The sequence below is a fragment of the Mustela putorius genome, unplaced genomic scaffold (genome assembly GCF_011764305.1).
Source record: "Mustela putorius furo isolate JIRA1106 unplaced genomic scaffold, ASM1176430v1.1 tig00003836_pilon_pilon_pilon, whole genome shotgun sequence".
NCBI lineage: Eukaryota > Metazoa > Chordata > Mammalia > Carnivora > Mustelidae > Mustela > Mustela putorius.
In genome coordinates, this window is record NW_025421989.1 from 38,543,066 (window position 1) to 38,557,142 (window position 14,077).

General features: G+C 44.3%; 1 protein-coding gene across 4 annotated transcripts in view; it reads right to left on the minus strand.

The window, feature by feature from the left end:
• EFHC2 (EF-hand domain containing 2) overlaps positions 1-14,077 on the minus strand; it is a 192,382-nt gene that overhangs the window by 71,868 nt on the left and 106,437 nt on the right. For all 4 annotated transcript variants that reach the window (XM_013057519.2, XM_045089479.1, XM_045089480.1 and 1 more), the window contains 3 exons: positions 13,851-13,993; positions 10,813-11,009; positions 7,254-7,384 (listed from right to left, as the gene is read on the minus strand). In XM_013057519.2, coding sequence (XP_012912973.2) covers positions 7,254-7,384; positions 10,813-11,009; positions 13,851-13,993 — 471 coding nt within the window. The remainder of the gene's footprint in view (positions 1-7,253; positions 7,385-10,812; positions 11,010-13,850; positions 13,994-14,077) is intronic.

Genomic DNA, 14,077 nt, shown 5'->3' on the forward strand with positions numbered 1-14,077 from the left:
ACAGAGAAACATAAAAATTTTCCTGTAGTCAATACAGCCAACTTCTCCTTTATGGTTTTTGGAAAGTGTGCCCTACCACAAAAGAAAAATGTATTAAATGTTTTCCAATCAATTGTCGCTAAAACCTTTATTAATCCATTTTATCTCCAGTGATTTGAAAAGTTCTCCATACCTTACAACAAAAGCCTAAGAATGGGTCTTTTATGGGTTCCATATTGTATTTTACTGATATTTGGGTTTCCTCTATGATTTTCCCCTACTAGAATACGTGATGTTTTCAAATATCTACAAATTATATAAAGTCTAGTATCTGACATTAATATTCTATTTTTTCAACATTTTCTCAATCCTTTAATTTTCCTGAGGGACTTCATAATCCATGAGCCAATTTCTCACCCTTAACCTTGCAAAACAATACCAAATCTAACAACAACAAGAACCCACACTGTAATTCTAACTGGAACTACTTCCAATCTATAGAGTAATTTGCACACATTAGAATTTTTATAACAATGTCCTCTCATTCAGAGATACAATAAAGCTTTGAATTTGTATTTAATCTTAAACCTTCTTGTTCAGTATTTCTTCCCAAGTATTTCATAGTTTTTGTTGCTATAGCAAATAGTATTCCCCCTTGCATAATATTTCCTAACTGGTTATTACTGGTACAAAGTCAAACTACTGCTTTTTGTGTAATCATCTAGTGTTTAGTTACTTTCCTGAATACTCTTAACAGTTCTAACCACTTTTAAACTTAGCCTTTTAGATTTTTAGGTATACAATCATATCTGGGTTCTAATTTAAAAATCAGTCTTCAGTGCTCTGGGCCACCTGAGTGGCTCAGTTGGTTAAGTGTCCTACTCTTCATTTTGGCTCAGGTCATGATCTCAGGGTCATGAGATCAAGTCCCACACTGGACTCTGTGCTGAATGTGGAGCCTGCTTAAAATTCTCTCTCTCCTTCTTCCCTGGCTCTCCCATGCCCCATTCATGTGCTTTCTCCCTTAAAAAAAAATCACTGTTCAGTTCTATTTGGGGGTATTAATACAGTGGTTCCTAAATGCCTATTTCCACTATACCTAGGGTAACAAAATAATGGAATTTTATGGTTGGAAGGGACATTATAGTGATCTAATTCAAGGGTTATATAGTCAAGTACTTACTAGGGTATACTGATAAGATAAATGTGAGAAGGTGTAAGACTATAAGGAATTGGAGAAACTTGAAAGAAATGTTGAGAACAGGTTGTATCTAAAAAGGAGAGCTACCATTCTCTCCCAATTGATGGGTGCCATGAGGAAATGCAGACTCGGTGTCTATTTTTCAAGAGGCGCTAGGTATAAAGACTTTTGTTTGAACTCCTAACTTTAAAAAACATTAAACAAAAGCCAAACTAATCACAACAGCTAGCTTCCAATCTAGAAACTTCCCTGAAGCTAATCCAATACCTTCATTTAAGGCAATTTAAACTCAGGTGTGTCAGAGATTGCAAGAATAGCAGATGACAGGCAAGGGCTTCGTATTTTGTTTAGCTCTTTGGTGGGTCAGAAGAGTATTTACAAAGTGCTAGGACTAGGCAAATGCTTTGCTTGGTTTGGTTACAGACAAGGAGTTTAGTCCCTAATGTCCATACTTTGTCCTCTGGCTTGTCTTGCCTTGGATTTGCAATCATGGCAAATGCAAAGTATACCTTTTATTTTTTATTTTAAGTTTTTAAAATATTTTATTTATTTTGACAGAGAGAGAGAGACCACAAGTAAGCGGGGGAGGGGGGAAGCAGGATCCCCGCTGAGCAGAGAGCCTGATGCAGGGCTGGATCCCAGGACCCTGGGATCATGACTTGAGCCGAAGGCAGAGGCTTAACCCACTGAGCCACCCAGATGCCCCCAAAGTTTACCTTTTAAATTCTCCTTCCAGTTTGGGGGAAGTTCCACATTATACTCCCTGTCACCGATATGGAAGTCAGAGCTCAACTTGCAGGACCCAGCCTTCCTTGCAGCTGGAAATGTGTGGGTGACCCAAGCTCCACCAATCAGGGAAGTTTGTAGAAGACTTTGACTTGGGAGGGATTAACAGGGGAAACCAGTGAGGCATAGACCATGTTTGGTGGCAGAGGGATCCAGTTCTCTGCGGCAGCACAGGACGCGAGCATGCCAAAAGTGGTGGTGGCGATGACTGTGGTAAGATGGAGTTCTTGGAAGCAGTGCAAATGGAGCGTTGAGTCATGGGTGGTGCAGTGGTAACAGAGGCCATTTTCCCATCAGACAAGTTCTACAGCCCAATTCTGGGCACTGTTCCTAGAATTTAGTTTCAGGCTGATTTCTTGAGCCCTCCAATGATATTGTGAACCACCCAGGATCCTTTTAATAAATTCCTTTTTTGTTTAGCTAGCCAGAGACAGTTCTCTTTGTTAAAACTAAGGCTTCACCAATACAAAGAATACCATCTGGCAGTGACAGAATCAAATCAAAGATCCTGGTCTTTTTGATTCCTGGGCCAGTATTTTTTCTATGACATCACCTTATTTATATTTAACGCTTTTACGAAGGTTCAAAACGCTGTTTTCAAAAAATGTATGCCAAGGCTGCCATCTCAAAGAGATGCTATGAACACTGTCAGAGTGTCTATTTAGCTCATGATGAGAATAGATGTTTCAGTGCTTTTGGATTATATCTTAGTTTTTGCTTTTGTTCGCACAGACTCATAGACTTAAAAGATGTTAGACTTACAATAAAAACACCCATAAAAACACAGAGCTGTTTGAATAAAGATAGAGCAAAACCACATAAAGGGAGAGATAATTGTCTGAGATAAATCAGAATGAGATCATTACAATGTTCCAAGCACTAAATTTATATTCTTCTTCCTTGAAGTAAAGGACAGTAATGGGGTGGATTATGGCAATGTTTCCCAAATTCAGTCCACCAATGAAGATGTTTATTTTCCACCTTCATGGCCTCCAAGGCTTTTAAGATTTTCTTCCAACCTCATTTATTAAAGAACTTTTTAAAAAATATTTATTTATTTGAGAGAGAAATAGAGTGCACAAGTGGGAGGGACAGAGGGAGAGACAATCTTAAGCAGATTCCGTGCTAAGTGTGGAGCCTGACGTGAGGCTTGATCTCATGATCCTGAGATCAGGACCTGAGCTGAAACCAGTCAGATGCTTAACTGACTGTTTTCAATGACCTCATCATCGATAAATCTGTAACTTCACTGAAATACAGAAAATAAGCCATAGATTTCTATTACTCTTTTTGGTGACATGAAGTGGCAACTATCAGGATAAAGGGTTTTCATTTTCTAGTGTCCACAGTGTGCTATAATAAGAACTTTCTATATATTATCATATTTATGCATCACAACTTTTCTAATACAGTGAGTATTATCATCCCCATTTTACAGGTGAAAACACTGTTCAGCAACTTACTGCTGGCAAGTGGACCAATGTTAGAACTGAGATTTGGATTCAGGTCAGCAAGTCCAAAATCAGATCTTATTTCTATTATACTACCTCTCTTAGGTAGAATTTGAATTTTATAAGAGAAAAAAACTTTCTCGAGACTCTAAATCTTCTAAGGCATTTATTACATGGATGTTTATAGGTCCAAGAGGTAGCTGCGAAAGACACAGGAAGGATAAACAGGGCATGGGCCTTACCCTCTGCGAGCTCAGTCCTGGAGAGGAGAAAAGGTGAGCACGCAGAAAACCAAAATATGCACAGGATTCCTGGGGTAGGTGTCATCTCCAAGGGGTAGCTCAAGGCTTGGGGGCTTAGGGAGGTGGCCAGAGAGAGGAACTAATCATATCTTCCCTGGCATGGGGCCGGGCCCTCGCTGATGCTGCAGGCTATAGTTCAGAATCCAGGGCCCACAGGGGGAAGCCGCATCTTGCCATGTTCCTGATTGCACAAAACACTGGGCCTGCGAAGCCTAGTCCCTGCCCAGCTCCCTGCTGAGGTCTGCCCGGGAGCCCCCTGAGACTCTGAGGAAGGCTCCCTGCGCTCTCCTGGGTCACAACCAGCGACTCCCATCAGGTGACCTGACAGACAAAAGACAGAACAAGGACCCCCACAAGGCAGAAGAGAAATATTTCCTGCCCAACCTGCCTCTTGTTTCCACCAGTCCCCTCATTCCTTGAGGCCATTTATGAGGTGATTATCTCAAGAAGGCCCACGCAAGAATCCATTCATCTGTTATCAGGAGTGGCATCTTCTGTGGAAGCGGCTGATTAGCTCCCACTCTCCTGGTTTCCCTGAGAGAGGCACAAATCTCTGAGAAGAAGGGTAAGGAAATGCCTGGGGCTTGGATTGCTCCCCCAGTAAAAGGTCAGGGCTCTGAGTCCCCAGGTGTGCACTCACAGTGCCAGGTATGTAAGTAGGGGAAAGACGCAGGGCCACAGAGGTAAGGCCCAGAGGCCTACTAGCCTCAGTCCTGTCTCTGCGTGCCTACTCCTGCAATGCACAATTTGCAAAGGGGAACATTTTACAAGTGTATTTATAAACCGACATCCAAGGGCTTCACAATATCAGTGACTGGAAAGGGCCACAGAGACCCATGACATGGGCGAAAGTGAGGTGCAGGCAGGCGCAATTGCCTAAGTCCCTTCTCTCATGTAGGTCAGGCCTAGCTCTCCCTGACTCCCCTCCAGTCAGAGAGAGACCATCCTTCCCCAGGGCAAGGCAATCAATTATTTGCTTGTTTGCTGTGGACCTGGCGACTAAACAGCCCTGAGAAACAGGGCCGCTCATGAAATGATTTGACAAACATGTAGGGTACTTGACCGGAGCCAATGTGGGTTCTGGCGAGTAATCAAATTAGCAGGGGCTACCCGTGGATAGCAGATGAACTGCACTGAGCACCTTGTCTCGCCCAGAGTCAGGGCTCCATCAGTGGGGACTTCTATAAGAGTCTTCCTCTAGTAAGATGGAAATAAGGGGAGGGGGTGGCAAGGGTCAGGCCATGACCAAACTCCCATGAAAACACTGAGAGGCTGGGAGGATTGGCCTGTCCTATGAAGACAATGTCACCGCCTCCAAACTGGAACCCCCAAGAATAATCCTAGCAGTTGGCCATTCCGCTGGGGAACTAAGACCTTCACCGAGTCCAGAGCTAAGTGCCAGGAATCGAGCCATGAACAGGACGACCAAGGTCCCTGGCCCTCGGGAAGGAGAAGACACACAGGTGCACGCGCACCAGACGACCACTATCTAAATCAAGCACCTGCAAGTTGTACGAAGTGCTGTGAAAGGGGGCAGCGAAATGCTAAGGCTAACAGGGAGCCATCTACTTATGGCAGGAGAAGCAGAAAGAAAGCCCTTCGGGCAGAGTGCCACTCAAGATGAGCCTTAGAATTTGCCCTGGAAAGGCCTGGGGTGTGGGCATTCTAAGCAGAGGGAAGGGCGTGTGCATAGGCTTGGAGGCAGGAAAGAGCTTGACATGTTTGTTCATTTGTTCGAGAAACTGAGTGGCAGCCAGCGAGGCCAGAGGACGAGGCTGGGGAACAAGAAGTGATTAATACTGGAAACATAAACAGAGTCACATCACTGGGGACTCAGCCGGCTGCCCTGAAACGTCTGGATTTTACTGTAAGGACGGTGGCAAGCCCCGGAAGGGCTCTGCAGGCTGGGCATGACCTGATCTGGTTTCCATCGTAAGGAATTCCTGGCCGGGAGAGGGCCTCAAGATGGGGGTGGGGGTGTGGGGAGAGGAGCTGGTTGGTTCCAAGCACGCGGTGCCTCGAGGCCATCCTCTGTCACACGGCCTGGCGGGCCTTTCTTCCACCCACGGTTAGGGTCGGGCCTCCATCTGCATTGCAACTTTTCCTCCTTGGATCTCCTGCCTGGGGCCTAAGTGCCTCCCAAAAAGTCCCATAAACTCCCTCAAGTGTTTCCAACAGACTTTGCTAGAGTGTTGGGAAAATGGATGCTTTTGTAAAAGGACACAAAATAACAAAAGCAAAACCACTCCCTCGTTTCTGATGGAAATCTGTTTCCTCCTAATGGCTTTCCATTAGTCCCCTGCCTGGGCAAAGGTCTTTGCTCCTTCCTCCTTCTCCCTTTATTTTCCAAAAGGCCATGAACAGGCGTATGACTATGAACAAAAACAAAGAGCTATAAATTCTTATTGATCCCAGAAGGTTGGCAATTCTAAACAATAAAAATATGTCCTGACTGTTTCTCTCAAAAGAACATTCTGGAGACACAAAACAGCTTTGTTAAGACAACAAATGAGTTTGGGGGACACTTTGGACCTGATGGTGGCCTCACATCACCAGGTATTGATGGAATAGGCAACTCCAGATACACAGCTGGAAATATGCCCTTCTACACACCCTCCACCCCCTCCTGGACTCACTTCCTCACTGGTCAGCCCGCATCTGGACTGCCCCAAGTTTCTTATATAGCTTTTGGCCACTACTGTTTTCAGGAGTCAGAATTCTCAGTAAAGAGAAAGTCCCCTTTGTTCTCCCATCCATGATTTAATTTTCATCCTCCTGAACGTGCTATTCACTTTGTTTTCAGGCTAAGAAGTCTCACAATTGTACTAGATCCTGAATTTGAATTTCCCTGTGTTTCCACTGTTTGGCAGTCTGCCCAGGTCAGCCACTGGACAATCCCAGAATTCAGCTCTACCTTAGAGAAAACCTTCATTGCGCACGATTTCTTATTATAGTTCTAACTATTGTCATCTATTTTCCCCTCGATTTGTCTTTTTAGATTTTTCAAAACACACCGATGTGTGTGCGTCTTTTTATGTTTTTCAAAACACACCGATGTGTGTGAACTCACCTACACACAGATGCATACCAATCGCCTCTCCGCTGATAATCAGGAAAGTTTCCACTATCTTTTCCAACTGGATCACATTCCTAGGGAGCTGTCTCTCCTTTTTGCCCCAGATTTCAGAGCGGGGGGGCCCTTAGCTACATTTTTTCCTCCCAGTCTCACCACCATGCACTCTTCCGGGCATTCCCTGGAGCCTTCAATACCAGGATTCAGAAGAGGACAGAACTGACTTTCTGTGCTTTTGTCTCTCTGTTCTTGCCTATAAGCTTCTTTTATATGCAAATGCACAAACTTTACTAGAAATGGGCCAAACTTAATCAGAAAGTAGTAGGAACACAAAGATGTATCAAGTCCTAATAAAAAGCATGTAGTAAATTAGTTAGGCAGCACCAGGGAAGAAACTGTTTTTTTGCTCTTTGGACAGTCTTGAAGGGAAAACGGATTATTGCTGGCAGCATCTGGCTTACCTGAATGTATTGTAATCCACCATCTTCGTGAGCCTAGAGTCAGCAGCTCTAAGAACCTGCTTGAGCTCTCTGGATTTTGATTCTTCTTCTTTCAGCTTTTGTAGGATAAGTTCAATGCTGCTCATGGGAAACTGAAGCAGGGGGAAGGAAAGGATGGATATTAAAACATGCCTGAGCCATAGGGAGCCCAATCTTTCCGATGGCCGGGAAACAGACTTTTCACGCTCTGAACCTGAAGGTAGCTGGGCATGGCTTTCCACAGAGACCACCACAGAGAAGACACAACTAGAATTAAATCTCTTCAGTTGCAGTTTTAGGACAATGAGTGACATCGGCATAGGCCCAGATCAAAGAGAAAATGAGCTTAAGGGACAGCAAGCCACAGAAATCAGAAAACAGTCCCTTAGCCTTCTCCCCTGAACCCTTGGATGTTGGCCTAATGGGTTGGGAGATCCTAATGGAGCGATTAGTGATTCAGGATTCGATAAAAGTGGACCCTCAATTTCTCTGGATCTTATGAGTGGGCCCTCTGGGACTAGCGGTCGTCAGACTGTGCACTGAGCAGAGCATGGCCGGGTGTCGGAGATCCACATGCACTGCAACCCCCTGACATTCATTCTCTGGCAGCCCCCAGGTGTCGTCTCCTACCCTGTGATTAGGTTTTTGACTCTAAAAATACTTCTTACTCAATCCAGTAAAGCATAAGCTTCTAAATAATTACAGCTAAATGTCCAAAAAAAGAGAGAGAGAGAGAGAGAGAAGACTGAATGCGAAGATTCAAAACACTGATGTTAATTTAGTATAAAGGTCTCTTTTTTCCACCACGGGGTTTGTGACCTATCACAGCCCCCCTTCCTCCCCACCTTCTGCACTGCCTTTCATCTACTTCCATGATTCGATCTATTAGGTCTTTTGCGAAGATATTATGGAACATATTAATTTGCAAAGATATTAAGGAGCATATTAATTTTGGGGCGCCTGCGTGGCTCAGTCAGTTAAGTGGTCAACTCCTGATTTTGGCTCAGGTCATAGAGTTGTGAGATCGAGTCCCATGTCAGGCTCCATGCCCAGTGCCGGGTGTGGGTCCTAATTAAAAAAAAAAAAAAAAAAGCAAAAACAAAAAACAAACTAACAAAAAACAAGGAGTATAGTAATCTTTCTCTTCTTCAAAAGTCCTTGTTAAGGGTAGTTTTAAAATAATGCAGCTTTCACTTGGGATGTTGAAACCAGATAATGTCCTACCCTGCTTTTACCTTTCTGAAAGGAGAAAAGCCCTTTATATCTTACAGATATATATGTATATATACATATATCCATACACTCAAGCTATGTTAATATATGTATATAATATATGTACAAACAATATGTATATAGAACTATGTATCTAGAACACATATATACCTATATATAATATGTGCATGTTATATATATATATATAAATACACACATACATACACATTATATATATATATGTATGTTAACATATAGGTTTGTCCTGTGTTTGAAAACTGAGTCCTCATTCACAGTAGCTATTGTAAATTGTACCCTGACAACACTTGCTATGGGCAAGTGATTTCACATGCATGATGGCATTTCCTCTGCATGGTAACTCTCTGAAAGAGTCAGCGTGTAAAGATGAGGCACGTGGAGCTCAGGGACAATACATGTCGAAGGCCTCTCAGCCAGGAAGCATGGAGCCATGTTTCCCAGCTGAGCCTGCTGTTTCCAGAAATCTAACTGCCCGATGATTGATCCCCTTTGCCTGAATTCAGTGCTTTTGGAGGTCTACCAGTTCACAGTTTTATGCTAATGCCAGGTCCCAACCCTGCAAATGGAGAAAGGGAGTGGCGGCCCTGGAGGGTGCTTCCGGTCGGGCTCTACCATCCAGAGGGAACACAGAGAAGAGCTGACAGCCCCCACCCGCCGAACCTTCTGGCCACACTCTGCCTGGGTCATTTTCTCCCGATGACTGCATCAGGGGCACCACCTATAGATGTCCCATGTCAGGCAGCAGTAGGAGCTGGGCCACTGCTGCCTGACGTGGGACATCTATAGGCAGCCTTTGTTCTCGGGCTCCCCAGAAGCCTGACTGACGCTTTCTCAGAGCCGCACTGCGTCCTGAGGCCTTTCGTGCCCCAACCTCCTTCTTACCTTCTCCTTTGTCGGGGGTTCAGACCTACATCTCAGGTTCCCCACCTGCTCTTGCTCCTTTCTCATTTATCCTTCATATGCATTCCCCGGGATGTCCCTTGCTTACTGAATTCAGCCTTGGCACCTGCTGCTCAGAGCCCCCAGACAGAAGAGGGTGATGGGATATACATAGAGAGACTGATCTTAGCAACTTAACCCTGAGCGTTTTATATATAAATGAAAGAGAATTGGTACTGTGTATAGAGATATAGAAAAAAATACAGATATAATTGACACATAAACATTATTTACAGGCAAACTTTTTTTAGATTTCCAAAAAGTTATCTGAGAGAGAGAGAGCATGAACAGGGGGAGGGGCAGAAGGAGAGGGAGAAGCAGACTCCCTGCTGAGCAGGAAGCCTGACCCAGCACTCCATCCCAGGACCCTGGGATCATGACCCTAGCCAAAGGCAGACGCTCAACTGACTGAGCCACCAAGGTAGCCCCTTACAGGCAGACTTCTAAAATAAATTGTTTCTAGGGGCACCTGGGTCGCTCAGTCAGTTAAGCATCTGTCTTCAGCTCTGGTCACGATCCTGGATTCCTGGGATGGAGCCCCAAGTCAGGCTCTCTGCTCAGCGGGGAGTCTGTGTCTCCCTCTGCCTCTGTGTTCCCTCTCCCTCTGTGTGCTCCCGTGTGCTCTCTCTCTCTCTCAAGTAAAGAAACAAAATCTTTAAAAAAAATAAAATAGATGGTTTCTAGGTAGATTTTGCAATATTAGGCAATGTCCCTCAAATATACATGTTTGCACACCAAACCAATCCACACTCAAAATCAAGAATTCATCAACTGTCATTTTTCCAGAACAGCACTGCCATACTAGTACTTTTAGTGACAGTACCCAGCTGCCATTTTGTTTCAAACGAAAAAAACTCCAAGCTCACTGTTGCCAATTTGTCCTTGAATTCTTATTTAGGCCTCAGGTAGCTCCTGTTCTGGAAAGCTGCAACCCCAGCAACTACCGGGTTCCCTTGGGGCTTCTGTTTGTTCCGTTCTTGGCCATCCTCATAGGCCTGTGCCAATTAACGGGGACTGCGCAGTGTGTGGCACCAGATTTTCTTCCTTTCCTATAGTCGCTGAATCTCTTTATGAAAACATTGTCAGCGTCAGCAGAAAAGCCAGGAAACTTGATTCAGTCCTGGGCCTGCCTCCTGCCTGTGCCCGGCATCCGTGCCGCTGGGCACCGGAGGGCCCAGCGTGTAAACAGAGGAGATCGGGACCCGTGGCCAAGTCGCGCAGATCCATTATTCATGGCCACGTGTGTGAATGCACAATGTAAGGCCGGTAGGCAGAAGAAAAGGCCTAGAGAAAGAAAAACTCAGACTGCAGAGTGCTGAGGGGCAAGTGGAGAGTGCCACAGGCAGCTCACCTTATCTGAGTGCGCTTCCATGAAGTTTAAGGTGTACTTGTCAGCATTGAGCAAAAGAAACAGGTAGCCATTCACGTTCACTTTGGCTCCGATATACAGTTCCTCGGCCTTGATATATTCTGATAGTTCACTTTTAAAGACCTCTTGCCCAGGCTTCTTAACACGAGTTCTTTTCAAGAACTTCCCGCCAGTAATTCCTATAGAAAAAGAGAAAACTTAATGAGTACCCTTTGTTCTTCGAAGAACCATACAACTTGCCTTTAGAGTTCCTTCCTGCTCAAACACAGACCATACAGCTTAGCTTGTGAGCTCACACTGCCTATTCTTCTCAGACCTAAAGGGAGAATGAGGCACTAGGAGAACAACAGATTCCCTAGGTGAATGTATAAAGAAAAAAAAAAAGAGATACGGCATTCCAGCCTTTTCTTTCCCCTCTCTACTTCCTTCCCAATCCAAACACCTAAATAAACACTTAGTAAGTGCCTGCTGTATGCCCAGGAGCATATGGAGAACTGGGACATTAAGAAGATAACCCTGCTTCAGAGCACGTTTGAACAGTACCACGTAGAAAACTCCCCACTTGAGCTTATTTCCACCTATCTGTCCCAGATGATGTCTTATATTTATTCCGACATGCGGATTAAGTGGAGGATGCCCAGCTTCTGGAAAGAAGCTTACTTAACTGTTTGAAGATAACTCTGAGAGTCCCATAACTTTTTTTTTTCCTACAGGCTAAATATCTTTGCTTCTTTTAGCAATGCCACGTATTTCTTACTTTCCAGAATTCTGACCATCTCATGTGCTCTCTTCTGGGGCTTATTTAGGCATTTTGTTTTTGTTTTTGTTTTGTGGCTCTTGGAAAGCAGCGAGCAGAACTGAGGATGAAACTCCAGTATCTTCTCTCTGCTACTTAACTGAAACCTTCAGGCATCTGAATACAACCTGAGCTTTGGGGGTCAACTTCATCACACTCCTGCCACATTCAAACATCAGAAGTGGCGGAAAGACACAGGCTTAGTAGCCAAACAGAGCTGGAGCCCATCCTGGCTCTGTCACTTGCTAGATAATCTTGAGGAGTTATTTAATCTCTTGGAACCCCTCTGAATTCTCACTGGTAAAATGGGAATAAAATTTGTAGGGAGCCATGAAAATGGGCCTTTCAGATCACCTATCACGGGGAATGTAGTTGACAAAGCACCCCGTGGCTATGCTCTGAAACCTATCCCTGGGTTTGGACCAAGGTCATGCTTCCCACAGGCTGCTGCCAACAAATGACTGGACAGGACAGGGACAAGGTAGGTCCATTCCTGCAAGATGGAGTCTCTTCCAACTAATGACTTGGCTCTCGGGTTCCTAGTCAGCCTAGCTGAAACTTGCTTAGAATCCCCTGCAATCTAAGACTTTCTTTCCTTTCTTCATTCCTGCTGTCCTTCACAGGAGTCAGACAGGCACTGAAGTCCGAGAGCTCTCCTGGCCTCTTCTGGCTCCTTCCACAATTCCCTTGCTGACATTTTCCCTAGTAAATCTCTTTTATATTCAGTACCATCTTGCGGTTTGCCCCTTGGAGGATCTGGACTAACATAAAACTTAACCTCTTGGAGTTTTTCTAAGGATAATGGTAGGTAGTCATGGCTGCTATTACTACTAAGAAGCTTGCAGCTGACATCTATTACCCTGTTTTAGGAGTGCTGCAATCTGTTTGGCCATCATCTTCCCCACTCTAGATGTACAGAGTTGATTTTTTTTTTTTTTGTAGCCTCCACACCCAACGTGGGGCTTGAACTCACAACCCTGAGATCAAGAGTCACATGGTCTACCAAGCAGGCAGCCCCAGAGAGGATTTTTTGACCTTTAAGACCATGACTTTCGGGGCGCCTGGGTGGCTCAGTGGGTTAAGCCGCTGCCTTCGGCTCGGGTCATGATCTCGGAGTCCTGGGATCGAGTCCCGCATCGGGCTCTCTGCTCAGCGGGGAGCCTGCTTCCTCCTCTCTCTCTGCCTGCCTCTCTGCCTACTTGTGATCTCTCTCTCTGTCAAATAAATAAATAAATAAATAAAAAAGACCATGACTTTCTACTTATTCCTATTTGATTTCATATTTTAGGATTTGATCTGTTATTCCAATCACTATTGCAACCTGACTTAGTTATACAAATTATGCCTTATTCATTGGTGCACAGAGTGGCTCACAGCAACTCCTAAGAGCCGACTATTAAATCGTTAGGGATTTTGCAAGTCACTTGTTCGTGTTGGTTGCTTGAAATGCACTGTGGTTGAGGTGTCTGCTCCATGACATCTGACAAGTGCTGGAGATCAGGGCTTTTAAATTTTTTTCAGAAAGCCAGTTTACCAACACACTACTGATTCTTCTTCCCAGATATGCCTTTGGCACAGATAAAAAATTTTCAATGTGTTGGGACAAAGAGCAGAGCCATAGAGTTCCATAATTCGGTAAGTCAGAATCAATGGCTCGTCCGGGCAATGTCCACAGCATCAGTGCACTGCAGAGAGGCACTCCGTGGGCCTCTTTGCTGGAACCTTGGCAAGAGCCTCGACAGACAGAGAAGCCAGAGGGAGACAGACTTTGAAGATTAAATTTTTTTTAAAAAATCTGGGATTGTCTTATACTTAAGCCAACATTTTGTCAGTGGTACTATCAAAAACAGAGATTTCCTCTTGTCTTGCTGTCTTTGCATGGAACTGGTGGTAGACAGACCATGATTCTGAAGCCCCTGGATTCCACAGAAGAACCTCAGAGGCCACAGCAGAAAGGGGAATAGTTTCCAAAAGGAGGCGTCCAGAGTCCCCCAACCCTGAGCCAAACAAACTCTTCCTGTGCCTCTTTCATCATTTTATATGTCTGGGTTCCCATTTAAGAGAGCTTTGTAAAATGAACTTTGGTGGTTAAAAAAAAAGAAAAGAAATGAAAGCCACTGTCTTAGTCATCTAGGCTATAAAATCAAACCACGCTCCCTAACTTTCAAAATGAAGAGACAGTTTCTTATTCTGAGAAAATTGCTATAAGAGCTATACCTCTTACCTGAATTACTCTCAATAGGTTCAAATATTGAAATCGTGTCATCACTGAGAAAGTACGAAATAACAAACAACCTGTCCACATCTGCACATTTGTGTGTGAAGAGTTTTGCAAAAAAACGGAGGATATTGCTTATGTTGCCATAGCTAAATGGAAGAGAAATGAGGGTTACAGCCTTATTACAGAATTAAAAAAAAAAACAACCTGCAAAAGGTGCGCTATTTTTTTGA